Source organism: Colletotrichum tamarilloi (genome assembly GCF_030869305.1).
Source record: "Colletotrichum tamarilloi strain Tom-12 chromosome Unknown Scaffold_2.1, whole genome shotgun sequence".
Classification (NCBI taxonomy): Eukaryota; Fungi; Ascomycota; class Sordariomycetes; order Glomerellales; family Glomerellaceae; genus Colletotrichum; species Colletotrichum tamarilloi.
The window spans coordinates 686,586-713,955 of NW_026849385.1; the positions used below are offsets into that span (position 1 = coordinate 686,586).

A 27,370-nucleotide genomic window follows, 5' to 3' on the forward strand; every position below is an offset into this window, starting at 1 on the left:
CTACGGTTCAAGACCAGGTACTTCTCCAGGGAGTGTTGTGTTTGGTCGGAGAGAAGGGTCATTAGCCGAGTTTGGCTTGACTGTTGTTCTGCCAGAAATTGGTGCGCTTCTAACCCGCTGGCTCAACGGTAGAGAATAACGGACGACACCTTTGACGATCAAGTCGAATTCATCCTGGATGATACGACCCCATCGCTCAGAACCTCCAGCAGAGTGGTTGCCTGGAAGATGAAGTCTCATGGTGCCTGTCGATGCTGATACACCCTTATTGAAGAAAGACCCCTCAAAAGATAGCGGGCTATCAAACTCCATGATGGTTCCGAGTCGCATGTTCGGAGCATTGTCTTCGTCTGGTGGATCATCGGGAGGATCGTCTCGAATATGCATGTCTGGGTCTCCCAACTCCCCTTCATGTGGCCGCTTCCACCAGTCAAAGTCGGTGCCCGCGTGAGGCGACTTCGCAAATATCTCCAGATTCGCCTGATCGATAGAGACGACCACGATGTTGGGATTGTGGGCTTTGACCGTTAGGTCGAACATCAATTCTGGGTCACTAGCCAAGACGTTCTTGACAGAGACCAACTGAATGTCTGTCAGCGGCTGCGAGGTCGCGAACATAAAGCCAATCGCGCCAGTAATGACGAGGAGCAACATCATAGTGACAACCAAACATGCTGCAAATCGATTCAGATAGGATGGCTGCTGCCTGTACGTCTGTGATTCGAGGTTCCGCAAATTCGCAGGTTGACGTCTGCTCCTCCTGGAGGACCTGACTGTGGACGTAATCAATGGGGTGCGCTCGTCGTCAGCGCCAGTGGTCGTAGTATCGTCGGCTGCATCATAACGAGCCATCTGAATCGACGATCGCTTTCCGAGCGCGTGAGGTCCACCTCTAGCGGAGCTCGCAACCCTAGGACTAGGAGGGCCGGATGACTGTCTCGAGGTGTTGCCCGAGAGCTTAGATCGAGCAGCATTTGGAAAGAGGGATTCGTTGTCGAAAAGTGAAGGGTGTGAGTTTCCTGGCTGTCGCCCCCAGCGACCAAAGTGATTGTGGTGGTGATGCCTACTCGTACCTCTGCCCGATCCTGGGCCTACACTCCTGCCGCTGCCCTTACCATCTTCATCGACGCCAAGGCTCTCTGCTCCATTGCTGTTAAACGTGTTGACGAACTTCATGCTCTTCTTCAGCCCGACGGCTGCAGCGGCGGCGCCGCTGCCTTGCAGAGCCTCATGAATTGAGCGCATCCCCATACCGCCAGGTCTGTCGGCCTGGCTAATCATCGAAGTAGCGCTAGGTGTCCGCGAGTGAAATCTGCGCCTGTCGACATCCGGGGGGTTACTATCGTAAACGAATGTTTCCTCTGAGTCTGACGTATTCGCCTCGTCAACGGCGCTGGCCACTTTAGCCTCAAAAATATCTGCTTTGGAGGATGCTGATTGAAGTCTAGTCAGTAAACTGCTCATAAATGGTAATTTTTATATAACGGGCAAGCTGCAAAGAAAAATCCAGATGCGATATCGGAACTGCCGCGGAGAGCGCACCATCTCTGCTCGCGGTCCCAAAAACATTGTTTCGAGCGGCTACAAAGCATCAGTTGCTGCAGACACTGATCGCAGACTGTGCTGGTGATGCCGAAGGGTCCTAGAGGAGTACAAAATTGAATCTGGTGTCTCACCGTTGCCAGAATTGACCGTGGGTTGCTTCCGGCTCGTCTTCTTCTTGTCTTTCTTGGGCCTAATCGTCTCGGTACTTGGCTTCGCCCTGAGTGTGCCGCTGCCGACTTCCAATTTAGAAGCAGGTGCCAATGCCACCTGGGGAATAGACGACACCGTTTCCGTCTCGACTATGAGGGAAGATCCTTCTCCCGTTGCTTTGCTCTTGCCTTGCTTGTTGGACAGCACACTAGACTGTCGCGTGACCGTCGGGGCAGGAGCGGAGCTCTGCGATCGCACTCTGGGTATCCCGTTGTCGCCCATGTTATCGTGAGCCTGGAGGGCTCCCCTGCTAAGGCGGATGGTGCGATTGTTGTCCACTTGCGTCGCTAGGCTTTCGGCACTCACAGCAGCCTCGTGGGCCAACTTCTCGTTGACCTGCTCCAGCGTAGAGTCCATTTGCCCTGGCGAATTCGGCAAACTTACTTCCTGTACTGTTTCCAGAGTCGAGCCGTTGACGGTTACTGGGGTTCGCACGCCAGATGGTAGTTGCGAGTCGTCGGTTTCGCTCTCTGACATGGAAGGGAGGGGGTCCGGTTGTGGAGTCGGAGAGGCTTTCGTGAGATTCACCCTCGGGGCTTCCTGCTCGCCTTTTCGTGTAGTGGGCGGAATGTGAGGCTTATTGAGCTGAGGAGGGGGCGAGCGCAAGCGAGGCGACACAGGCCAGCGAGGGCTGTCTCTCGTTTGAGCTACCTCAGTATTGAGGGGTGCCTTCTGAGGATTGATAGATCTAAGGAAGGATTCTTGGGAATTCGGGAGTAAAGTAGGAGTTGTCGCTGCGGAGAGCGTCCTGGACGACGTCGCTGGTCCTGGTATGTTGGTATTGGACCTGGGTGTCCGTACTGCAGTCAAGTCCTGTTGGCTGCCTTTGCGCGACCTCAGGCCGGGGGTAGATGCGGATTTGGGCGCGTGAACGGGCTTCTGTGCCTTTCGTGACGGGGAGGTGTCGCGGGAGTTGTATGGTGATGGTGTTAACGAGGTTGTGGCGGAGGATGGTTTAGAGTGCGGTTGGGTCTCGGCGGCGTTGTTTGAGGGGGTAGTGATGGACGTCTCTGTATGTTCTATGCGTGACTGGCTTGCGTCAGAGGGCCCGTTTCTGGTGCTGGATGTCTTTTCCATGGCCGAGGATTTTCAAGTGAGACAGCAAAGGGAATGGAGCCTCGTCTAGTCCTCATACCAATCGAATGTGGGTATTGTTAACTCGGGAGCCGGCAATCGTAGTTCGGAAGCAGGCCTATCATGATGTTCGACAATGCGACGTGGTATAGGATGGATTTCTGGGTGGAAGGTAGGGACCCTGTCGGGGATCTGGAGATATCGTCTGAGTGGTTGTTGTTGTGTTGCTTTGGGACCGATTTGAGGCAAGACGAATGCGCGGTCGTGTCTAGGTTTCGTGGGTGACGGGGTGCTAAGCTACTGGCGATTGGGCTGCTGTGGAGCTGTTTGACAGGAACACAAGAGTGAGAGTGATTCGCAGAATGTTTCCTGGGTAGAAAAGAATACGGGTTGACAACGAAGAGTAAGAAGCTCTAAATGAGGGGATTGGAGGGGGGGAAGAAACCAAGTGTGGTGGTGTAAGTTGAGAAGAGGAGTGTGTGGTGTGTCTGATGTAAAAGACGAAGACGAAGACGGCTGGAGGAGGAGGTGGTGGTGGAGGTTGTGGGAGACCAGACGGGAATGAGGTCAGTAAGGTCAGTCAGTGCAAACCTAAGGTAAGCCAAAATTTGCTGAGTGCGCTGGCACTGGTGAATGGATGGATGGCGTCGGTGCTGATGAGGAAGGCACTTGTTGGTGCTGGCAACTGGGTGATTGGGGAATGGGGGGTGGACTGGGCTTTGGGGGAGAGAGACAGAAGGTCGGTCGGGTGGTGTGTGCTGGGATGGACCGGTCGGTAAGGAGCGGGCTCTTAGCGTGTGACGCCTACGACCTGCCCAGCGAGAGAGTCTCAGAAAGACCTCAGCGGCCCAAAGTTGGGAGAGAAAGCACCTGCCGGAAAGTAGTGCCTTGTTTGCAGGGGGAGCAAGGAAGGCAAGGTACCTAGGTACATGGCTCGTCATGCGGTCGGTACGTAGTTGCAAGTAGCCAGCCACCCGTGAGGACCCATGCGCCTTGTTGTTGCCGGGGACCGGTCGCAGTCATGAAAAGGGCAGGTACGAGGATACATCTGCGACTACTTGATTCGAAGTACCCAGCTCGCCCTGCTCTGGCTGAGGTGCTCTGTGGCGCATTTTTGCTGGTACGGAGTACTTGCGGTATGATTCTCCAGAAGGCATGCACAGATGCTGCCGCTGCCGTCACTTACTCCGCCGGAATTGAAGAGAGTTGATGTTCCCTCCGATGATTATCCTCTACTACTGGACTCTCTCGCATTATACGAGGACATGGCCAAGATGCCATCGAGATTCCCTTGAGCCTACCTACCTACGCAGTAAGCGTAAACGAGTATTGTGTACTGCCGCTTCCCGTGCAATCGAGCCGAATTGTCTGGACACAATCCTACGTAACCAACGTATCCATCATACACAGCTTTGGTATCAAACCATGCCCTGGAGCTGGCTAACCAACCACGAGGCAGGGTGTCTTTGAAAGGAACGGCACGGATATGAAGCAAACAACCGTTTTGACAGAGGCTCATCAGAAAGGCTGCCCTATCATCGATTCTGTGGGCGACGTAACAAAGACATGGCAGGGCAACGAGTAAGGAGCAGCAAGACAAGTGGCAACCAAGAAACCCAAAATGAAAAGGTGAGGGAGAGAAAAATTCAAAAAAGCAAAATTGAAATGGCACCGATTCATGAAGGGAAGGGCGACCCTGATGCGCTGCCCCTAGGCTCCTTTGACTGCTTGATGTCTCTTAGTAGCACTCGATATCGCTTCCGTCTCCCTCCATTCCCCGCCTTTGTCTCCGTCTCTACCTTTCCTACCTCTGTAATACTTTGCACGAAATTTTCTCTCGCCTCCCAGCTCCATCCTGGCATAGAAATGTTTCTGCTCATCTTCGGCGCCTCTTGTAGAGCGTAAGGGCCAACGGAGACATGGACAGGTCTAGGTCTGAGGGAGCTTGGTGCTCGAGGCACCGCGGAAGCGTTCCTGAATGTCCGCAGCAATCAGAAGCTTTTATCTGGGACCCATCAGAACAAGTCAGCAACGAAGCTTTTCCCGTCTCAGCCGATTCTGTCTTTTTCAGTTTCTCGTGCGGTGTGCCATGGGCAGAAGGGCTCAAGCCATGTGCTCGACGTATCGTCTTGTCCAGTCCAATCCAGTCCTGCCGGGTAACGGATTGCGTTTACGGGTCACGGTGAGTGGCATCCTGGGCTTCTCCTCTCCTCCGCCGAACAGAAAAATCGGATCTCTGGAGACTGGAGACTGGAGAGGGGCGGCGCAGCGGACGGATTCCTTCAGCAGCCAACGCGAGAAATGGATCCGATTCTGCTGCAGGTCCCAGCATAGCGTCGTACAGGGCGAAAGGCGGAAGGCCCGGCGGGCGAAGGAAAGGAATATTGCGACTGCCAACTGACACTGGACTCTGGGAGACTGCGACTGTGAAGAGGGGGCAGAAAAAAGAGGGGAGGAAGACAGGTACCTTGGGTCTCCAGTCTCCAGGTGCCAGGCCAAGCCGGTGCCAGGCACAACGTCAACACCGCTGCACCAGTGACCAGCATGAGGTGCCCATCGCCCAACCTCGGAGTTTGCAACAGTCGCGACCGGCCCACGGTACGTACCTGTCTACCTTGCTCTTCATTCCGACAACGCGGAGTGACCTTCCCGGGCGAATACTTCAGAAGTTCTAGGTACGTTTCTTCGTTGCCGCTAGACATGGACCATTCTGGCGGGGGAGGAGTCCCGTCTTCCAGGATCCTTGGAGGTAGGTACAAAAGGAGGCACGGCTATCCGTACACAGGTACGAAGGAAAGCACCCTTTTGCCCTTAGTCTCCTGTCTCTTCCCATCCAGTAGGTTGGGAGCTGGTGCTGGGTTCTGCCTCACTTCTTCTACGGAGAGGTACTAAGTAGTCAGTAGAGTTCCTTCTCCGTCCAACAAATTGCTTGGGCCGAATAAGTTTAGGAAGTTAGGAGATACTGCGACCGGCAAACCCCCTGAAACCACGCGGGATGCCTCAGACCGCAATTCTTTCCCGGATCCTTTTCTCCATATTACCACTTTCTCGAGAATCCTGTCACCCACTTGCTCTAAGGTAGGTACTTACTACTCCGTATTTGAGTCTGCCCGCTGGGCTGTGGGCAAGAGTGGATGTCAAATGCAGCCCAAGTCTCTGGCCCACGACGCCCAAACTCGCCCATCCGCAATCTGGAACTTTTCTGGATGCAACTTTCATCGTCGGCCCCCCTTGCCTTCCCCCGGGCTCCAGGCAAGGCAAAGCCAGGACACACGGCGCAGCTGATCTCCATCCAGGAATCCACCCTTCTTGCTTTTGCCTTTGGCCTACTTTTTCTTCTCTCCCATGAGTACGGACTACGGAGTAACATCGTCCATTCTGTTGCACCGGCGGCCTGTCACCGACCCCCCGGGAGCCATCACCGCTGATTAGAATCGGGCATCGTGGGACCTCGGGACAGCTTCCTTCCAATCAAGGCCCCAGGTCTTCTTCAGACTTCTTGTCACCATCCCCTGTTCCCAGGCAGAAGAATCCGGCTTCTGCGAAATACACTATTCGTACGGATACAAAGTTACAAACTCATGGCCGCCATCGAATACCGCTCACAAGGTACACTGCCACTAAGCTCTTTCTCCTCTATCAGCAATCACACTCGAGCTTCTCGAGTCTTCCATCTTGGCTGATGTACGCTGCTGTGGACGCAGTTTCCAGGGCTAAGGGTCGCAAATGCTCTAGTCAGGAACTGGAGGACCGGGACCATGGCCGGGACCTGCAGTCTGGTGCATCTCTTGCTTCAAGATTTGCCCATTTCCAAATTTCGGGAGCCAAGTTCTAGGCGGAAGAACCCAGTGATATTCAGCAAATTCCTAACGAGTCGTTTGATTGCTGCCATTTCGCTACCATACAACCTGCTTAGCTTGCAGTCAACAACAACTTGAAATAGAGTCACAGGACAGACAGACAACAAACAGTCATGCTGTGGCTTTTGGTACCCTGACGGGGGACGGGGACGCATGCCACTGCTCCATACGGGGTACTTTGCAAACAAATCAAGGGCCTTTACGTGGGCTTCGGACCTGGTGCCGAAGCACTATTGAAGTTGACGCATGTCTCTTGAGGCTTCTACCCTATCTTAGTCAACCAGGCACAACTTACACTTCCGCCTTTGCCACGATTTACAAACCATAAACCGTAACGCCCGCCGCGATCGGGTGCCTGCTTGCTCGCTTCCAACGGTCGACCGTTGAGGTCGAAATGGCGGTGTTATGTCAGAATCCCCAATACGGAAGGTTCTTGTCGGGAGCACACTACCCCTACGAGACGAGGCATGGCTTCATTGACTCGGAATGTGGTATTTGGCAGCATTTTTCCTCGTTAAGAAAGACAGATAAAACTTTCGTCAATAGGAAAGGGTTGGTACCAAGTGTACACCGTTCCACTCCGTAATGTTTTTGGCACGTTCTCGTCTCTACCTACGGATACGGCTGTCGACAAGAAATCTGTCTTTGCCAACAACGGAATGTCTGCAGGTCAGCAGATCAAGAAGAAGCCAACGTTCCTCCCACCAGCTTCCTTGAGCCTCTCACAGACAGCCAAGTGGACGACGTGGCAGGCACACGACTGGCTGCATCTCCCATGTGAGCCAACCTTGGGCTCTGGTTTTAGGGGGCCGCCATCTCAAGTGCTTGGGTTCTGATCCTCTGGATAACCTGAGACATTTCCTAAAGCGAGGAAAAGTTGCACCGACCCCATGCTCCCGACAGAACGTCACAATAAACCCACCCGTCCACGATGCCCTGATGGTACCGAGCTATTGGGGGCTTTTGCGACGTTCGATTGGTCGTCGGCTGTTCCCCTCGGATCCCCCAATCTGGGGACAGGCAGAAGAAAACAACTTGAAATGCGCGGTGAACGTTACCAGGTCGATTTGACGTTTCCCGCATCTGCCCATTACTCACATCGCATAGTCATCGCCGCCTTCGCTGCGATGGTTGTGCAAGTGTGGGATCTGGGCTATGTCAAACGCTGCCATTGCTGGTGCTCTCTTCATCGACGCCAATCCCTTTGCGGTCTTGGCCCATCGACCTTGACCCATCGTATGATGGGCCGCGGCGGCCCCCACGAGACAGAATGACAGGCTCCGTTCCCCGCCCAGACCGAGGTGCTCACCGGCCACACTGAGCACCGAAACCCGACGAACGGCTGATCTGGCAGCTGATGCTGTGCGACAGAAGCGCGAGCAGGTCGCTCCGGCGCTGACAGGCCGTTCTTTCGGTTCTTCTCCACGTTGCATCGAAGACGCTGCCTCCAGCCTCCAGCTCTAGGTAGCCTCTGCTTACCATGCACGGGAGGGAAGTGAGGACCGCCAAAGGTGTGGCTCAGCCAGGCGTAGAGGGAATAATGCTCCGTACCAAAAAATAGGTACGTCAGAATATACGCTGCAGTAGTACATGTTCCATCCGTCTAAAAAGGGTGTCCGGGAGGATCGGTAGGCCTGGCAGGTCTCACCCTCCCGTGCGATGGTGCCGAAGTGGTGAGCCCTCTCTCAAGCCGCGGGGCTCACATACCTAAGCAGTCATAGACTTGTAGCTTAGAGAGGGCAATATAAATCAGGGAAACCAGGCTGTGGTTGTCTGATGAGAAACACGGCTCGCTCTGCTGGCTTTCCCAGTCCAAGCTGTCCTCCCTCTGTCTCTTGCTTTCCATTCTCGCATTACTTGGCAGGCCGAACTAGATGCCTTCCTTAGGCCCCCACACACAAAGACAATAAGCGTGAAAAAAGAGAGACAAAACCACGTCAACGTCTCGTACGGCTTTTGAAACCTTCATGTCCGGCGCGTGATGTTGATTCTTCCAAGGAATAGAAAAGGTTCTTTTCCAGAATCCACCTACCGAATCCCTCCAACAGCCCCCTTTCCCCCGCGTGTCAGCGCGCCGGCGGCGGGCGTTGATCATCTGCGCAGGAACCCGGAAGTCTATAGGTTGGGACAGTCGCAGTTTAATATGCAATGACGTTCCACACCTCTTTGAAGAGGTTCAGGTTTCGAGGAGGTAGGTAGGTAAGGAACGTTCTATTAGGCAGACGAACAAGTTCAAAGCCCAGCCAGCCTACGCGCAACCCACACCCAATCCCACTGGTAGGGTAGATTATAACCCGCCATGGTGGGAAAGACAAAGGCTGGCGCCTGTCAGATGGGACGGGCCTTGTTCGTCTCGTCGCGATGCGCTGACGGGAACGCAATCCGCGCGGGTAAGGCAGCCTTGTTCTCTCCCTCTCTGTCTAATGCTTATCACCCGCCCGACAAATCAGTACTTACATTACCTATGCATCCTTGGGCGGGAGTCTTTGGCCCGGTCACTTCTTGGTGGTGGTATAAGGCGCAGTCGGATTGGGTGAGCGTGGGCGTGGCCTGTTGTAATTTGTTCATATTCTTTGAAAGAACTGACTGCATGCACAGAGCCACGTTGGCCCGCCCCTCCATTCCCCTTCTCACTCCTATTAATTACTTCGTCTCTCTTGATTTCCTTCCGGTTTCCCACGGTGGTGATGTACCTGCTCTCTGCCCCCTTCCAAATAAGGTGTATCATGATACTCTATACTTGGTTGCGGAACCGGGCGAGGTGGCTAAAGTACCGTTTTGTCCCGTTACGCTTCCCTTCCTTCCCGAAATAGGGGCGATACTTCCTCTTCCATCGGTCCAATTCGGTTCAATGGAGAGAACTGGTGCTGTGAAGTCGAGCACGCATCCGCAGTAAATGAAGTTCCCATTTCGGGCGAACAGCCACAATCTATGCCTGACGTAGAGTGCTGATTTGAGAAGCTCATTGCTGACAAAAGGCCCAATCTCTTCATTCTGGTAATGAGAGCATCAGTTGCAGTGTGACTGACTCCCGAGTGGGCAAGACGGCTTCATGATGACTGCCTGACAATGATGACTCCTAGACCTTTCGGCGATGGTTGGCCCGGAAGCAACCCCCCTGCCTTCTTCCCACGGATGAGACTGCGTCGGTGATCTTGATTGGGGTTGTATGCCGTGATGGGTTACCTCGGTAAGGGAAGAGATGGAAAGAGACTAGTATGGCTTTAGAGGTCTTCTAGAATCCGGATGGGGTGCTTCGAGATGAGACGATGTGCCTCGGTGTCGGGGCTGTTGTGTAAGTCATGCTATCGGGTGAAATGCTTTCGATGTATCTTTGCCCAATACGGCTGTGGTATGAAGCTGCTGAATGAATAACGGTTCAAACCGAAGCTAGTTGAGATCCAGCGTATATCTTGCCTGTCTATTATTGATGCTACGACGTCTCCAACAACGAGAGAAAGGACGGAGGTCTAAACACCTTTTGGAGGGGCACCAGAATGGTTCACAGGTTAGACAACCACTCGGGCTTCATGGGAAAAGCACAGCAAATCTTCATTGAATGTGATCCACAGCCTTCTACCGTCATATCGTTTCCGCAACCTGATATCTCCTCTCATTTTGTACGCCCAAACGCCAGGCCATGATTGCCCGTTCTATAAAAGAAATTCCATCAACAGAGACCGGCCATTCCGTGTGAAGACGGACATCTAGGCAAAGTGGATGCCCTCCGAGTTGAGAGCAGAGAGCAGCTTCAAAAAATCCGTCTCGTCGCACAACCGCGCTCTCTTCTCCATGAGCTCGGTGCTCTCGAGCGCGCGTTCAATCTTGCTCCGCACGAGCGCCGCAACCTTGGTCTTCTTGCGCTTGCTCTTCGTCTTCTCGGGCGCCTTGGCAGCTGTGGCGTTAAGCTCCTTGAAGAACTCGGGTGTGTCGTCGTCCATGGGCTCGGCATCGTTGTCATCGTTGCCGCCGGCGTCCGCGTCATCGTCCATTTCCATGGCGTCGTCCTCGTCATCCTCAACAAGAGAGTCGTCCAGGGGCACGTTGTTCATGGCAGCCCATGTACGGTAGTTCTAGTAGCAGATCAGTACCTCTGTCCTTCGGAGGCACACAACCTCAAAACTCACCTTCTCCAGCATCTGGAGCACTTCCTTCGTGCCGAGCCAGCTGGCTCGCATGGTCCTGTTCTTACGGTTGAAGCACTGAATGGTTTGTTAGCTGCGAGATATATGAAGTGACAATAATACTACTTACAACGCGGAGGAGGCCGTCGAATTCCTCGAAGGCGATGGTGGGACGCTCGGCTCCCTGCTTGGGCACGATGCGCACAACGCAGGAGTCGACCTGTGGCGGCGGCCTGAAGTTGGCCTTGGACACCTTCATCTATTGCAGAGTGTCAGAAGACCGTCGGCAAAGATGCATTCCCGAGCATCTTTACTCACCACGTTGGAGCATGTTGCCCAAAAGTTGGCGTTCACGCTCAGTCTACCATAGAGCTTGTCGCCGGGCTTGGCCACAAGTCTTTGTCCGAACTCGAGCTGGAACATGAGAATCGCTTGCCGCGGCGGCTTTGGCATCGCAAGCATCTTGAACACCAGGGGCGAAGAGATCTAACGACAGGTCAGCTACGCCGGCCTTGCATCGAAAGCACAAAGGAACGTGCCTGGTAGGGTGTGTTTGAAATGAGAACGTCGAAAGGAACCCATTCGACTTTGATCGCATCTCCGAGCATGACATCGAGCTTGCGCTGCTCCGGAGTCCCTTGCACACGCTGTTTTGGGTCCCGTCAGCCTCCGAGTATCATCCTGAGGGCGTTTTGTCCAACCTTTGTCACTTCGGCCGCCATTCGAGGGTCGAACTCGATCGCAATGAGCTTCTTCGCCTTCTCGAGAATTCTCACTGTTAAGTTACCAGTTCCCGGACCGATTTCGAGTACAGTATCCGTGGGCTTAAGTTCGGCTTTCTGTGTAGACGCACTTAGTGTTTGGTTCGTTATGGACGGGGGGAGTCTGGGCGTACGTGAACAATCGCATCCGCCACACCGGGGTTCTTCAAGATATGTTGACCAACATTCGTCTATGACGGTAGTTAGTCAAAGTTCCAAGACGTATTATAGAATGCGACGCACGTTGAACTTGAAGACATTGTTCGTCTTCTGAGAAGGTCGAGAGTACGGGCTTCCCGAGGAGGCGGCGGCGGCATTCCGCTTACCAGCTTTCGCTTTACCCATGTTGCGTATGTGAACTGTCGAACTGTCGCGCTATACCAAAGAAACCAGGTTTGTGGGAAGCTGTCGACCTCTGGCGTACAGTATCCGGTAGCGCAAAGTTTGAGACCCAGAAATCTTCGCGATGTCGAAGTCTGCGGTGAAGATGGAGGGGCAGCCTTTTGGAAATTTTAGTGGACCCTCGCCCCACTACGACCTGGCGCGACAGGGATTGTGCAGCTCAAAAACTTTAGTACCACTTCAGCCTTGCGCGACCGGTTCCAAGCATAGAGTGAGGCCAAACCTCCCTGATTGCCTACAAATACCCCATCAGGCGCGCCCTCTTGATCTTGCTGCCGCACTGAAGAGCCACCTGTTCAATCGCCAATATGTCGGGCAGGCGCGACTTCCTGAGCCAACCGGCTCCCGAAAACTACGTCGCTGGTCTTGGTAGAGGTGCTACTGGCTTCACTACGCGATCAGATCTGGGTCCTGCACGCGAAGGACCGACTGAGGACCAAATCAAGGAAGCGGTCGCCAAGCGCGCAGCACAACTCGGCTTAGGCACCGACGGCAAGAAGGCGGAGGAGAAGGACGACGACGATGACCGGTTCAAGGACCCCGACAACGAAGTCGGCCTTTTCGCAGGTGGCGTGTACGACAAAGATGACGAGGAAGCCGACAGGATATGGCAAGAAGTTGACGAGAAGATGGCGAGAAGAAGGCAGAAGCAGCGAGAAGCGCGCGAAAAGGCCGAGCAAGACGAATATGAACGGAAGAACCCCAAGATCGCACAACAATTTGCGGATCTTAAGAGAGCGCTTTCGACGGTTACCGACGACGAATGGGCGAACCTTCCTGAAGTTGGAGATCTGACAGGAAAAAATAGGAGAAGCAAGCAGACCTTGCGACAACGCTTCTACGCGGTTCCAGACAGCGTTCTGGCTGCTGCGAGGGACTCATCAGAGCTGGGCACCACGGTTGCGGATGACGGAGTAGCATCAAGCTCCGAACAAGCGGACGGCACGATGACGAATTTCGCCAAGATTGGTGCTGCCAGAGACAAGGTCCTCAAGTCTAGGCTCGAGCAAGCGTCACAGGACGGAACCGAATCATCAGTCGCCGGTAGCGCATCGAGTATCGATCCCAAGGGCTACATCACAAGTCTGAACAAAAGCGTCCTCAACGAATCGCAAGCGCAAGTCGGCGACATCAACCGTGTACGCGAGCTTTTAACATCGGTGATCAAAACGAACCCGAATAATGCGCCGGGTTGGATTGCTGCGGCTCGCTTGGAGGAACTGGCAGGCAAGACGGTCGCTGCACGGAATGTGATAGCACGCGGATGCACACATTGCCCCAAGAGCGAGGATGTCTGGCTGGAGAATATTCGACTGAATGATGGAAAGAATGCGAAGATTATTGCCGCTGAGGCAATCAAGAAGAATGATCGATCTGTGCGTCTCTGGGTCGAGGCGATGAGACTGGAGAATGAGCCTAGGGCGAAGAAGAAGGTCATCAGACTCGCTCTGGATCATATATCGGAATCAGAGGCACTATGGAAGGAAGCGGTCAACCTCGAAGAAGATCCGGAAGATGCCCGGTTGCTGCTCGCCAAGGCAACAGAGCTTATACCCCTATCCGTTGATCTGTGGTTGGCTTTGGCAAGACTGGAGAGCCCTGAAAACGCTCAAAAAGTGCTCAATAAGGCACGAAAAGCAGTGCCTACGTCTTACGAAATTTGGATCGCGGCTGCTCGACTGCAGGAACAGCTTGGCCAGGGTACGAAGGTCAACGTCATGAAGCGTGCCATTGCAGTTCTGGTCAAGGAGTCCGCCATGCCCAAACGCGAGGAGTGGATTGCCGAGGCAGAAAAGTGCGAGGAGGATGGCGCTGTCATTACGTGCGGAAATATTATCAGAGAAACACTTGGCTATGGTCTCGACGAAGACGACGACCGCAAGGACACCTGGACGGAGGACGCCCGAGGCAGCATCAATCGCGGCATGTACGAGACAGCACGCGCCATCTACTCATATGCGCTGCGTGTTTTCGTCAACAGCAGAACATTATGGATGGCTGCCGCCGACCTGGAAAGAAATCACGGAACAAAGGAATCGCTCGCCCAGGTCCTGGAGAAGGCTGTCGAGGCATGCCCCAAGAGTGAGGTCCTGTGGATGATGTTGGCCAAAGAGAAGTGGCAAGCCGGCGAGGTCGACAATGCCAGATTGGTACTCGCCAGGGCTTTCAAGTCTAACCCGGATAACGAAGACATTTGGCTTGCTGCTGTCAAGCTCGAAGCCGAGAACGGAGAGACCGAGCGCGCTCGTAAGCTACTGGAGGAAGCCCGCGACCAGGCCCCCACGGATCGCGTGTGGATGAAGAGTGTGGTTTTCGAGAGAGTGCTGGGCAACAGCGATGCGGCACTGGATCTTGTCCAACGGGCGCTGCAATTCTTCCCTGCAACGGCGAAGTTGTGGATGCTCAAGGGACAAATCTACGAGGACCTTGGAAAGGTCGGCCAGGCACGCGAGGCTTACAGCACAGGTGTCAAGGCGGTGTCAAAGTCTATTCCATTGTGGCTGCTCTATTCTCGACTGGAAGAGAAGGCCGGGCTCGTCGTCAAGGCTCGCAGTGTTCTCGACCGAGCCCGACTTGCGATACCCAAATCGGCCGAGCTTTGGTGCGAATCTGTCCGCATCGAAAGACGCGCGGGCAATCTCAACCAGGCCAAGTCCCTCATGGCCAAGGCACTCCAAGAGGTGCCCAAGAGTGGACTCTTGTGGAGTGAACAGATCTGGCACTTGGAACCACGGACTCAGCGCAAGCCGCGGTCACTAGAGGCCATTAAGAAGGTGGACAACGACCCTATCCTGTTTGTAGCTGTGGCCCGAATCTTTTGGGGCGAACGCAAGCTCGAAAAGGCACAAAATTGGTTCGAGAAGGCGCTGGTGCTGGACAGCGACAATGGCGACACTTGGGCTTGGTATTACAAGTTCTTGCTCCAGCACGGAACAGACGTAAGTAGCTGTCTTGGTGACTATCGATTTGACGTTTGTAAGCTAACTCGATCCCAGGAGAAACGAGCGGATGTCATCAACAAGTGTGTCTTGAACGAGCCACGCCATGGCGAACACTGGCAAGCGATTGCCAAACAGCCCGCCAATGCAAGGAAGGGAACCGAGGAAATCCTGAAATTGGTTGCTGAAGTGTTGGAGAAATGAATTATGTAATAGCCTGTGTATCAAACATCAAGGGTCGGTCGGGAAGGATAGAGGAGAAAAGGTCACTTTCAAAATTACCGAGCAGGCAGCAAAGAATACCACGAGGAAGCCCTGTGGACTTTCAAGTAACTGAACATGAGTCAGATGATTATAATTGATTCGTATTGCGACTCCTAACCCAGAGCTGAGAAAGCAAACCCGATGCCCGTTGTCATGATTGATCCATTACGTAGAAAACACAAGAAAATGATCGCCAGAGTAGTCGTAGGGCTTATTTGCCGCCGAACCAGCTGGAGATGCCGCTCTTGGCCTTGGCGGCTTCGGTCTCGACGGTCTTGTCAAAGGCGTCGACCTTCTTCAAGGCTTCGGCCTTTGCGTCCTTGGCGTACGCCTCGACGTTGCTCTTAGTGGCAGAGAACTTCTTGTCGGCCTCAGCGACCTGGCGAGATTGTCAGCGACGATTGATCATTGAAGATGTGCTGGAGGCAGGCCGGGCAGAGGTGGGCAAAGATGAACTTACGGCCTCGTCAAGCTTGGCACCAAATTGCGCGCCCTTGTTCTGGGCGTCGGGCGTGCGTCCGGGAAGATGAGACTTGACCTCGGCGGATGCCTTGTGAACGTCACCTAAATAACGTGGGTCAGCCTTTGCGATGATGAGAAGGCAGCGATGCGACGGGTAAACATACTCTCGAACTTCTTCTCCGCGGCGGTAGGGTTTCCGCCAGCGCTGTAGAGGTAGTAGCCGACACCGCCAGCGGCAGTGAGACCGAGGAAAAGGGGAGCCTTCTTGGACATGTTGATTGGATTTGTGTGTAGTGTAGGGTGTAGTAGAGCTGATTGACGTGTGACTTCTGAGCTACGATCGGGAGAAGCTTGAAGCTATCGTCGTGATTATGTGATTTAATTGATTGAATTAGAGAGAGGAGAAAGAAAGCAGTTTTCGTCACGAGGAAGAGCAGGATGGCATGATCTATTAGTACCTTGCTATCGAATCACTGGCGCCGCAGCTCTTGTCTCATTTCTTGCGCGGTTACACTCCTTCCCACACGCCTCCTGGAACCAAATCACACCAGTGAGCTGCACTACCGACATGCCGTCGACCTGGGGCAAGCAGGCGAGGAACATTTGGAGCTACGAAAGCTCCGGTTGACGTGAAGGTGTGAGGGATACATGACGTAGAGCAGCATGAATGCGGGGAATGGGAAGTAGCTTCCCCCCCAGCCGCTCCTGGCCGAAGAGCTCCACCTGGGACCGGGACCACAAACTCAGCATGCACAGGCCATCACCTCCAGAGGGGACGGACACGATACCTTGTGATCACGCGGAAGCGGATGGAGGAATGAAGTATTTGTGACGTACCTCTTCAGACCTGATCCTGGTAAGAGTGCAGCATCCACTGGATCTCCAGCGTCACCTCAGCTTGTCAAAGCTCCGAAAATCAGCTGTCACTTTCGATGTACACTATGCGTAGGGAGTAATGTTTTACGCTATTCATCCAGGTCTCCTTACAACTTCCACTGAGCGCAGATGGACCTCTCAGCCGACGATCGTGCCCGTCAAACCATTGCCTGTGGCTTCACAGTGCTCCATGTGCTTCAGAGCCAGGTTTTGCACGTTAGATAGCATGAAAACACCTGTTTGAGCTGACTCTCTGGCACGCAAAGCTGAGGTGGTGGCTAGGGGGGGCTCGACGCTCGCTGGAAAAAGCTGGGACATTACATCATCGCCGGAGCTGAGCACGCGACACCTCGCAGGCTCCTGGACCGACTGACTGGCCCGTGAAGTGCATGAGCCAACCCGTGTTCAGCTTTTGGGTGTAGGCCTCCACGACCAGCCAACGCCTCCTGCTTTCCTTTCGTTATTGTTGTTGCTGCATCGTGCTAGCCTTGTTCAGCGTCCTCCATTTGGCCACTGCCAGCCGATGGTGGTCTAGCCCACGCTAGGTCCGAAGAAGAGGTCCCAATTGACTTCCCTGAATTCCTCGCTCGTCGGACCATCGACCTTGTAGCCTCACATCGGCCTTCTCCTTCTACGGCCTCTTTTCTATTCCCACCCGTCGACGGGGCGCGCTTGGAAACATCATTTGTCTGAGTAGATTCGGCACAATGTTCAGGTAGCCCACTCAGACTACGCTTCTGAATTCCACCATCCCAGGGCGAGAGCCGCCAATCACCCCCGAGAAGGAAGCTAAAGCACCTCCGGCCCGGATTCCAATTCTCCCCCCCACCAACGACGAACCCCCTTTCACCCTCAAGGGTGCCGTTCCGGTCTCACTCCGGCATTGAGCCTCAAGGCGGGCATCAACACGGAAGCTCTCAGACACCGGGCGAGCGAGGCTGCGATACAGCGTTAGAGCGATGCCTTCCTTTCGAAGCTCTCGTCGGGCCACCGGCTTGAAAGATAGTGATTATGACCACGAGATCAGCCTGGTCAACCATGACAACCGCGGTTCACCGAGCACCGAAAGCCTTAGCAGACCTCCTCGCGCGTCAACCGGTTCGCAGTTACTCCGTGATGAGGACACTACTGGGAGTCACGATGCGGAACCGAATGGGGACCGCAGTACGGAACACGATACCGATCAGGATGCCAGTAGGTCTGGACGCTTAGTAGAGCCAGAACAAAGTCACCTGTCGAAGGCCGCTGGGCATCGGAGTGCTCCCACGCTTGAACCCCAAACGACAACGGCCACCACAGCACCGTCTATCGAAGTCGAAGGTAAGAGATAGCCATGCCCAAGTTATGGTGCAGGTTCTGATAGTACATATTGAAACAGAACCCACGCCGATGGAAGGCACAATGCCCGGCAGAAGCAGCAGTCAACGACGGAGGCCAGCCACGGCGGATCGAGAAACAGCTATTGATGTGTTGTGGGAGAACGAGCGAGGCTTCTTTGTTTGCCGTGTTGCCCTATTTTCCGGCAAGGCTTTGGGCAACCTCGACCCATCGCCTTGGACGAACCAATTTCACAAGACGAGTCCGACCACGATCAAGACAGCACAAGTACCCGATCCGTCCTGGGAGTGGGCATGGCCTGAGTGGAAGATACATCGCGAAGAAGGTGTGGCCATGGACGAGTTCGGCTGGGAGTACTCGTTCATGTTCTCCAAGAGATATTCCTGGCATGGTCCGAAATGGTGGAATTCCTTCGTTCGGAGGAGATGCTGGGTTCGCAAGCGCATCAAGAAGAAACCGGAAGACATATCGGAAGACCCGCACATGCTGAACTCCGACTACTTCACCGTTACGCCTGCCAATCACAGCCGTTCCTCTAGTGTGGCACGTAGCCGGCGAGAAAGCGTTAGCAAGGCGAGTGTACAGACCAGTGTGACAGAGGAGAAGCAAGACATTGAAGACGTGTGGACTCTTATGGCCGTCCTTCGAGGCTCTCGCATCGACCGCGAAAAGATTGAGGCCTTTGAGAATTATCTCGCGCATGCCAAAGACAACCTCGAGCACTTACAGGAGGAGATGCACGATGTTATGGGCATATTTGTGTTTCAGGCCTCGAGAAGACTGCTGTTGAGTCGCTTGACCCAGATTTATGATGAAGCGGTCGCTGCAGACGAAGAGAAGCACGAAGATGCAGACAAGGCAAAAGAAAGAGAAGAGAGAAGGAAACACCTTGCAGCGGCAATCAAACATGCAGACGAAGAAGTCAAAAGGCTTTCGTATTGGAGCGATGTCAAGAGGCTTGCAGAGAATGGCGAAGCCAAACATGCTGTTGCAGAAGACGAGGGATGGAATAAGGGGTGGGAAGGTGTTGATCAGAGTGGTCCTGCGCAACCCAACTCGGGTGCCTTACCTGGTTCGCCAAAGAAGTAATAGGGACGGTGTCGTAATCATTCTTTTCTTGTATACCCGACTTCATATATCCAAATTTGCTAGTCATTGCCTGCGGTACGGATACCTAGCAGTGAAGTAGTCGATGAACAGTGCAAAATAGTAAGCTCAGTGTCGCTCACACTGTTGTCGGCCGGCAGGGGTCGGGTCAAATTTCTGGGGCCGAAAGACCGGGATCAATCGGCGCGAAGTGGAAATTCTTCTGCGGATAGCTTGCCCGCGACTTCAGCGAAACTGATGGCATTCGTTCCATGACACCAAATGCAACAAATTTCAAGCCCAGCACACAACATGGGCCATTCATAGCAAATGTCCCTGGGAATCACGCTATCATTGAGAGTCCGATCTCACCGTATCGGCTCTTCTGGGATCTCTCCGATTTCCAGGGTTCCTCAAAGATGGTCTCGGGCGCCTCGAACTCAACTACCACTTCCTCGTCAATGGGTGCACACAGCTACCGATGCAGCCAGGCCCAGCGCGGTTGAGACTCCCACACCGCGATCTCGAATCGAAGACGAAGAAGCGAACCATGGCACCAACCCAACCTGCGATACTGCCGTGAGTCCTACCTTGGAAGGCCCGGCCGTCGAAGACGAAAAGATCAAGACGTCACTGAGAGTTGAGGACTTGACGCTGGGTGACGGTCCGGACACAAAGCCGAAGGAAGCACGCAAACCTACGACGTTGCATCCACTTGATACCATCAGCGAGCGTCGTAAACCTTTTGAGCATCTACTTAAAGATGCCAGCGAACGCAAGTTCAAACGACCGAACAAGACGGGCTCTACCCAAGTACAGCATGACTCTATACTCGTTACGCCGACGATACGTTACCAGCCCCAGCGAGAATCGCGAGCCAGTGTTCAGCGATTCCACCAAAGCATAACCAGGCAAATCTGGCTCGAGACGGTCCGACAGGTCAAAAAGGGGTCATTTAGCAACTGGCGCAATACTTTGGACCTTCTTCGACGACAGACCCGGCCTGTCAAGGGGCCCTGGCAGCGCAATGTGCGTAAGATCACAGTCGGGGTTGAACTCGCATATACGCTCCTTCACGATGTCGACCAAACTATTTGGGACATACACGAACAAACGAGATGTCATATTGAGATGCGATGGCCAAAGGATAAAGAAGGGACACTCAGTGAAGTGGGATATATTTTCCTCTCAGGCGACGAGGATGCCTTGGAACACGCGAGCCAAGAAATATCTAGACTCGCCGCTCGAGCCGACAGCACGATCAGTATAGAAGGAGCCATCGGCAGCAACTTCTCTACAACACGGCGTGACGAGGTAGCTGGAGCAAAAAACGAAACTGTGTGGAAAAGTTCCGAGGAAGAGCAGCGTCCAGCGTATATGAAGGAATACTCACACAAGCACAAATACGAAAGTATCCCGAAACCGAAAGAATGGACGCCTGATTCATTCTTGGCCTATATAACCGCCATCACAAACGCAAGGATCACTACGCATGACAAGTACAAGATGTACGGTGCGGGCCCTGCCGCCGACAACGCGGCTCTCAAGCTCCTTTTCAGCGCGTTTACAGATGAGTCTTCAAGACATGCGCGGTCGAGGCGCGCATTCAAACAAGCTTTGCGATTTATTGAGCTGCGTGGCAATGCCTATCGTAATCACGCCCGGGACCTTTTCCAGAGCCAGCGAGATGCACCTTTTTCGATGGATACCGGCGTCTTCAACATTATGCTGGAAAACTGTGCCAAGTTGAAAGATCTTCGCAACTTTCACGGCGTGTTAGGGATGATGATTAGCTATGGTTGCCAGCCAAATGCGAAAACATGGGCGTTATACATGGAGATGATTGAGAGCAAACAAATCATTCAGCATGTTCTTCGACTCATGCACTCGCTCGGCCTACTTTTGGACCCCGGCGTCGTGCCACTCGTCACGAAGCAACTCGTCACGGAGGACATGCGCAAGCTGGAACACAACTGGCCTGGCATCCGCTCATTCCTTGAGACCCTGACCGCCAAGTACGGTACGGGCTGGTCATCGAGGCCAGTCATGCACGCCATTATGAACGAACTCGGACGTATGGGCAATTTCGCCTCGTGCTGCGACCTCTGGGACATCATGGCCGAGTCTCGAAATACCTTTCCTACCACGCTCACGCTCAACACGATGCTTCAACATGCAAAAACCCAGCGCCATCTCATATTCGCCACGGCCGCTTTGGAGAAGGCCCACAAGCACTTCGTCGTGATGAACGAGCAATCATACCACATACTCTTCTTCCTTGCCTTCAGGCTCGACAGGCCCAATGCTATGGGCATCATCTGGCGTTATGCTTGTGTAGCGGGCAGGACCAGCTCAGATATGCGCAATCAAATCAGCAACTGGCGGTACGGCGTCAACCCGGAAAATGTTCTGCAGCACGCCATCGAGCCGAATCCCAAAGCCCACGCGGCCCCCTCTGCTCTGCCAACCTGGTTCGATCAGGACGTAACAGGGGCGAACCAAGTCAACGGTGCCCGGATCAGCAAAGCCACGCACGAGTATTTCCGGGAGCACAAAATGCGACCTTGGTACCCGCTCCATCAGCTCCTCTCGTGGGCCTGGGAAGCCGACGGGAAAATCATCGCAGCGGTCAGGAAGGCCAAGCAGCAGAGCCTGCAGCATTCTCCTCCCACGCCACTGCGTACCGTCACTACGCCGGGAATCATGGTGATGTACCAACGGAACGGGCGTGGCCTACGGACGCATCACATGCAGTTGAAGATTGAACATGTTGCAGCCACGGATGACTTGCCACCGTCATCTGTTGATGGAGACGACCAGATATCATCATCATCGTCCGTGAACGAGGACAAGACGACAATAGTAGTGCCGACTGAAGGTATCACAATACCGGTAATGAAAGACGGCCAGCCGTCGTCATCGGTTGACACAGACAACCAACCGTCACCGTCTGTTGACAATTACAAGACAACGATAGTGCCGACTGACGCACTCAGAATACCGGCAACCCAAGGCGTGTAGGCTCAAAATGGGGACTAGGGTCAAAGTCTCTGCATAGGAAAACAACCATCTTGCAAAATTATTTATATTATAGACAACTATGTATAACAAACCCCCCTTCTTCTTGTAGGATAGCTAAGAGGCAGCTGGGACCGGGGAGTGCAAAATACCCATAGAATTCTGTACAACAAGACATACTTTTATGACAATTGTGTTCCAAGATGTGAAATTGCATCCTTGAGCATGGCTAAGGTAGCTGGTATGAGGTAAGTGCACTACTGTTTTCATCCAGTCCATGTCTTCGTTACTAGTTTCCAAGGCATACATATATCGATTCTCTGTGGCCCATTTTACTCACAACTGGTCCAAAAACAAGACACGTTGGATCTCTAGAGCCCAATGACAGAGAAAGACCCCTCTTCTCAATAGGAGGAAGATTAAGAAAGTAGCAAGTGTAAAAAGGCGTTGGTGGGGTTATGCAAATGATCATAAGTAAGCGTGACAACTAGGTAAGCCCGCAGAGGGCTACTACCTTAGCTACAGCACGCAAAGATTGAGTCTTTTGAACTCTCTCAACATGCGGCCAGCCCTCTCTCTCCCCCTTTCTCCCCCATTGAGCCGCCGCGACTGCTGTTCATCATCCCCACTATGCCTAATCACAATCCTGTCAACGGCCTCCGGGACACCCAACATGATGAGGAAAACAACACGAGAAACATTCATTCATCCATTCCAGCCAAGCCATTGAAAAAGTCTCTCAAGCCTTCTTAAAAGTCATACGGATCCGTTGAGTCCGGTCTCTTCCAGGCCCGAGTGCACGCCCACGTCATTCATCAAGGTATAGAAATTTGATATTCCCGGCCGCTGAGCTCACTTCTCCTTGCCCTCCTCTGTAGACGCGGGAACTGCGGCCGGCTTTGACTCCTCTGCGGTCTTGTCCGCCGCCTTGGCCTGCTCCGTCTTCGGGGCTGACTTGTCCTCAGCCTCGCTATCCTTGCTGGTTGCCGAAGAGGCCTTGGAGACCTGGCTCTCGAGGTCCTTGTCCTCCTCAGCGTTGTCAAACATCTCCGTGTCGTCAGAGTCGGTCAGAACCTCAGTGCCGTCGCCAAGGAAGATGATGCGGCCCTTGTAGCCACCAATGCCGAAGGGTTTGCCCTTGTTCTCCACATCCACGTCGTAGCCGCTGTCACTGTCGTCGAAGTTGTGGTGAACTCCCGGACCGCGGAATTCAGCTAGTTGCAGGTGATGGATCAGCGCTCCTCCTTTGGAAAGAAATTATGGAACACAAAAACAAACGATGGCTACAAAAAGGGGGATAATGGTTGTATTATGGGGATAAAGAGACTGGTCTCATGATAGTGCAGATGGAGGTCGGCGCGCGCTCAACTCCTTAGGAAGATGTGGATTCGGACGTGGATTCAGTCGTACCGTATTCGGGAGGGGCGCAAGGTCCGTCTCCAGCAGCAACCCGCTTGGCAATCTCCTCGTACCACTCCTCCTTGGTCTTGCCGCGCAGAAGACCAATGATGCACATGGTCATGTTGTCGCAGCCAACACCTCCGGTCTCCGAGTTGGAGGCCAAGCAGTTGTCCATCATGTTCTCGCAGATCTTGTCCAGCTCCTGCTTAGCCGCAATGCCACGACGGACGAACTCGACAACAGCCTGAGAAGACTGGCAATCCCAGATACCTAAGAATACTGTCAGCCTGTGATATCCTTCCTCATATCCGGCGCTTCCAGCTTACCGTCGCAAGCAATGACCAAGAACTCATCGTCGTCGCTGATCTCGTGGGTCTCGACGTCAGGGAAGGCGGTGACGATCTGGGCCTCGGGCGAGAGCTCTGCGCTCTTCTTGAACTCGAAGTCACCAATGGCGCGGGAGAGAGCAAGATTGCCGTTAACACGGCCAAAGTCGACAAAGCCACCGGCGGCTGTGATACGGGACTTCTCGGCTATGGGGGGATTTCAAGTCAGCTTCAGGTATTGTTGCCTTTGCCATGGCCTAGTACTCACCCTCGAGCTGGGGCTTGTGGTCCTGGGACAGGGGCTTAGCCCGTCCCTTGATACCAAGAACGCTTCTCGAGTCGCCAGCGTTTGCCTAGTCGCGGAACGGTCGGTAAGTAATGCGAATACATCGCGCAAAAGCGGACGTAAGCAAACTCACAACGTAGATCTTGTTGTCCGAAATCAGGCCAACGCAGGCAGTGCAGCCAGAAACCTCCTCTTCGTACTTGGGATCTGGTACACCCCAAGGTTAGCTCATGTATGCAGCATAGGGGGCAACAAGTGGTGAGGGCCAGAACTGCAGCACAGCTGAGCCTCCAGGTACTGCCGAATCCGAGATTGTGAATTTACCGTTAAGAATCGCCCGATCGGTTGCCAAGAAGCCATCCTTCAACGCCTGTTCGTAGTTGCCCTTCTTAAAGGTCTCCTGCTTCTTGATGATGTCGTGAATGTTCTCTCCAGCGAACAAGGCTACTTTGTCGCCGCCATGTCCGTCAAAGACTCCAAAGAAGGAGAGTTTTGACTCGTGTTTCTTGGCTTCGTCGCTGCCGGGGGTGAGAAGGTCGAGGATGGTGATGTGAGCATCCTCCATGCTTATGCGCCAGCCCTGCATGGCAGAGACGCCGTAGAGAAGGCGCTCATCTTCGCCCTTGGCCGAGGACTATAATTGTGAGAAGTAAAGTCAGTAGGTTGAACCAAGAGGCTGTTGAGTTGTAGAGATACGTCATCGAGTGATCGTTGCTGCGAAAAACAAATCCAAGCCACCTTGCTGTGTCGCCTGCCCGCGCGATATCACCGGCAGGAACGGCCAAGGCAGGCGAGGGTCGGAGGGGACCCCGGGGCTGGCTGCGAACAAAGAGGAAGAGGCCGCAAAGGAGTAGATTGAGTATGAGGGTGTAATGATGGGCATATCGAGGGAGAGCAGCGCGTCTCGGGGAGAGGTGAGGGTAGCGGTAGATTATGACATACCTTCTCGACAACGGGCTCGGAGAGAGTTTGACCCATGGTGACGGATGCAATGAGTCGGCAGCACAGCTACCGGGTTTGACTGGATGTCTGGTCGGTCAAATCGTAGTCGGAAGCGTACGTCGATATCGTAAGGTTGCCAAAGAGAAGAAATTTTTTCAGTGCCAGTCGTGCGTGCGCAAGAAGGCTGTGAGGAAAAAAAGAGGCGAGGTGACAGGAAGGTGGTGCGGTAGCAAAAGGTTCTAGATCGCGCACACTCGAGAGGAAGCGGGGTATCCGAATCGCAAGGGAAATGGGCAGGGGACAGGCGTCGATCCCTAAGAGATGTTGGGTCTGCTATCACAGGTAGTAGAGGGTCGAGTTCGGGGTGCGGTAATGCGAGGAAATTGGTCGCGCCAAAATTGTGAGGTTGCGCAAGAGAAGTGAGGGAGGTAGAAGGAGGGAAAAAATGACCCGAACTCAATCGTAGCTCGGTGTGGGTGAGGTTGTGAGTAGGAAGAGTTTTCTGGATGGGTGATGAACAGAGACCAGGTCGCGTGTTGTGGTGAGTGGTGAGTTGGTGTGTTGTAAGGCAGAGCGAGAGCGTGTGTGGTAGTGGTAGGTAGCCCCGGGGTCAACAGAGTTGCTGTGCGATACGGAAAGCGCAAGCAACGCGGGACAGGACAGGGCAGGATAGGACAGCCTAGCCGCGGACAACAACCTAAGCTGGGGCGAGCAGTTGCTTGCCCGGATTGCTGGCCCCGACTTGCTCTACCTAGGTAGGTACCTGGTAAGGTAGGTAGGTACCTTCCATATCTATGGAAGGGTAGTAAAGTCGAAGTGTGGTGACTCCGACGCTGCGAGGAGGCGGTACGTACTACCAATCTCGACCATCACAAAGATACTACATACCTTACCTTACTTACTTACCTACCAACTATCCTGATGTAAGGAACTAAGATAGCGCATGGCAGGAAAGGGGTCAGTCTTGCATATCCGTTCAAAGGTCAGTTGGCGACAGGACTATGAGGCGAAATCGGGTACGGATAGAAAGGCCACGCTACGGATGCCTTCTCTGGTAGTGCCACGTCTGGGTATGAGTCTGGGTCTCTTCGCGGCATCCACTGCCTTGCACCAACAACAATCAAATCTGTACGAGGGGTTGGTCACATTACCAATGTCTCCTCAACTCAGTTTCTTTCAGCAACATCGTATGTGGGTATCTATCAACCTTGCCTACCTGAAGTCAGTCACCTTGAAAAGTTGTAAGAAAGATCTTGTTTACCAAGAACGTATTTCACCGAGTGAACAAACTTGACCCGAAGTTCTAGCGAGCCTTACAACGACGATTTGACGAGGCGAAACTGTGTAGGTAGCCAATTCCATAGACCAACGCAACGTCTCCGGCCGGAGCGGGATTTGCTTGCGCCTCTCATTCTTACTTGCATATGTCGTCCCAGTAAGACTGGCAACGGCCGCCACGTAGCCGATACCCAAGGAGGCACATTAACCCTCATGGAGGCGGCAAGTGCAAGAACTTCGTCGTCATTGCCCGCCTCTGAGTTGTTCTGTTCCCAAAAAGAAAAAGCCCCAGCAAGGTTTGCGTGCTACGGATCCGATACGGAACTACCTGCTGAAAAGAGACGAGTTTACCTGCAGTTGCGTCATACCCGACGTCGCGAGCTTACCACAAACAACCTACCGTATCATGCTACCCAGGTGGGCAAATTTCCACACAGAAGCTAAGGTAAGGCATTTGGAACGAGGTCCAGGTTCTATTGGACTCTCACTGCCGATGTCCATGGAGTTGACCGGCTACGAGAGTTTGGATTTCAGACCATGGGAACCAATGTTGAACTCGGTCAGCACAGGTACAATTATCTGCAAACCACAACCAAAGCCTCGAGAAACACACAGACTTCCATCATCGCGTTTAGTCAAAGTCCAACCTACCCACCTGCCATATTTACGGAACCTGCACGGTTCTCATGCAAGGGCCTCCCGCCCCTCTCTCGCTCTAACGCCAAAACAAAAGAATCCCATCTCCCCCCTCCCCTTTTCAGGCCCTCTCCTCTCCGCCGTGCTCCTTCTTTCCCCCGTCCCCTTCTTGGCCCGAGCGAAGCTAGGACCTGAACAACCAGACATGAATGGACGGTAAATGAGGTCCAAGCTCTTTGCTGTCGCTTCGGGGAATCCGATCTAAGTGACTAGTATCAACCCCAGAGGCCGCTTTTCCCTAAAATACCTACCTACCTATCCAATCGTGCCAATCCAAGGCTGGGGCACAGGACAGCCAGGGGCCCACGAGGGTGAACGTTCTCCACTTGGCTTGCTTACCTAAGTAATTCATTTTGCTAAGCATCTGCCATTTGGTGCTGCCGTAAGCGTGCCGTGGGCGCGATGCGAGCCAAGTTAGCCAACCCCACAACTTACAAGCCTTTCCGGAAGCACAGACTCAGCGGGATTTTGCTAAACAGACA

The 27,370-nt window shown here is 53.7% G+C and overlaps 8 protein-coding genes across 8 annotated transcripts; 3 read left to right on the forward strand and 5 right to left on the reverse strand.

Moving 5' to 3' along the window:
• CTAM01_00868 (phospholipid metabolism enzyme regulator) lies at nt 1–2,832 on the reverse strand (the record flags this gene model as incomplete). The annotated part of the gene is made up of 2 exons (XM_060516914.1): nt 1–1,433; nt 1,677–2,832. 2 exons carry the CDS (start codon nt 2,830–2,832, stop codon nt 1–3), a joined length of 2,589 nt encoding a protein of 862 aa, XP_060388376.1.
• A 3,679-nt stretch (nt 2,833–6,511) lies between these two features.
• CTAM01_00869 (uncharacterized protein) lies at nt 6,512–6,664 on the forward strand (the record flags this gene model as incomplete). The annotated part of the gene is made up of 1 exon (XM_060516915.1): nt 6,512–6,664. The coding sequence occupies one exon, from the start codon at nt 6,512–6,514 to the stop codon at nt 6,662–6,664; it is 153 nt and encodes a 50-aa protein (XP_060388377.1).
• Nucleotides 6,665–7,411: 747 nt separating this feature from the next.
• CTAM01_00870 (uncharacterized protein) lies at nt 7,412–8,122 on the reverse strand (the record flags this gene model as incomplete). The annotated part of the gene is made up of 2 exons (XM_060516916.1): nt 7,412–7,550; nt 7,788–8,122. The coding sequence occupies 2 exons, from the start codon at nt 8,120–8,122 to the stop codon at nt 7,412–7,414; spliced, it is 474 nt and encodes a 157-aa protein (XP_060388378.1).
• A 2,274-nt stretch (nt 8,123–10,396) lies between these two features.
• Nucleotides 10,397–11,919, reverse strand: CTAM01_00871 (dimethyladenosine transferase; the record flags this gene model as incomplete). The annotated part of the gene is made up of 8 exons (XM_060516917.1): nt 10,397–10,762; nt 10,817–10,891; nt 10,944–11,072; nt 11,132–11,299; nt 11,392–11,460; nt 11,515–11,652; nt 11,709–11,765; nt 11,818–11,919. 8 exons carry the CDS (start codon nt 11,917–11,919, stop codon nt 10,397–10,399), a joined length of 1,104 nt encoding a protein of 367 aa, XP_060388379.1.
• A 365-nt stretch (nt 11,920–12,284) lies between these two features.
• Nucleotides 12,285–15,119, forward strand: CTAM01_00872 (PRP1 splicing factor; the record flags this gene model as incomplete). The annotated part of the gene is made up of 2 exons (XM_060516918.1): nt 12,285–14,915; nt 14,973–15,119. The coding sequence occupies 2 exons, from the start codon at nt 12,285–12,287 to the stop codon at nt 15,117–15,119; spliced, it is 2,778 nt and encodes a 925-aa protein (XP_060388380.1).
• Nucleotides 15,120–15,390: 271 nt separating this feature from the next.
• CTAM01_00873 (uncharacterized protein) lies at nt 15,391–15,914 on the reverse strand (the record flags this gene model as incomplete). The annotated part of the gene is made up of 3 exons (XM_060516919.1): nt 15,391–15,558; nt 15,640–15,743; nt 15,806–15,914. 3 exons carry the CDS (start codon nt 15,912–15,914, stop codon nt 15,391–15,393), a joined length of 381 nt encoding a protein of 126 aa, XP_060388381.1.
• Nucleotides 15,915–17,476: 1,562 nt separating this feature from the next.
• Nucleotides 17,477–21,962, forward strand: CTAM01_00874 (meiotically up-regulated 65 protein; the record flags this gene model as incomplete). The annotated part of the gene is made up of 4 exons (XM_060516920.1): nt 17,477–17,837; nt 17,896–18,927; nt 19,417–19,974; nt 20,134–21,962. The coding sequence occupies 4 exons, from the start codon at nt 17,477–17,479 to the stop codon at nt 21,960–21,962; spliced, it is 3,780 nt and encodes a 1,259-aa protein (XP_060388382.1).
• An 849-nt stretch (nt 21,963–22,811) lies between these two features.
• Nucleotides 22,812–24,950, reverse strand: CTAM01_00875 (protein phosphatase 2C; the record flags this gene model as incomplete). Its single annotated transcript, XM_060516921.1, has 7 exons — nt 22,812–23,173; nt 23,370–23,630; nt 23,687–23,893; nt 23,955–24,039; nt 24,106–24,179; nt 24,297–24,606; nt 24,915–24,950. 7 exons carry the CDS (start codon nt 24,948–24,950, stop codon nt 22,812–22,814), a joined length of 1,335 nt encoding a protein of 444 aa, XP_060388383.1.
• Nucleotides 24,951–27,370: the final 2,420 nt, after the last annotated feature.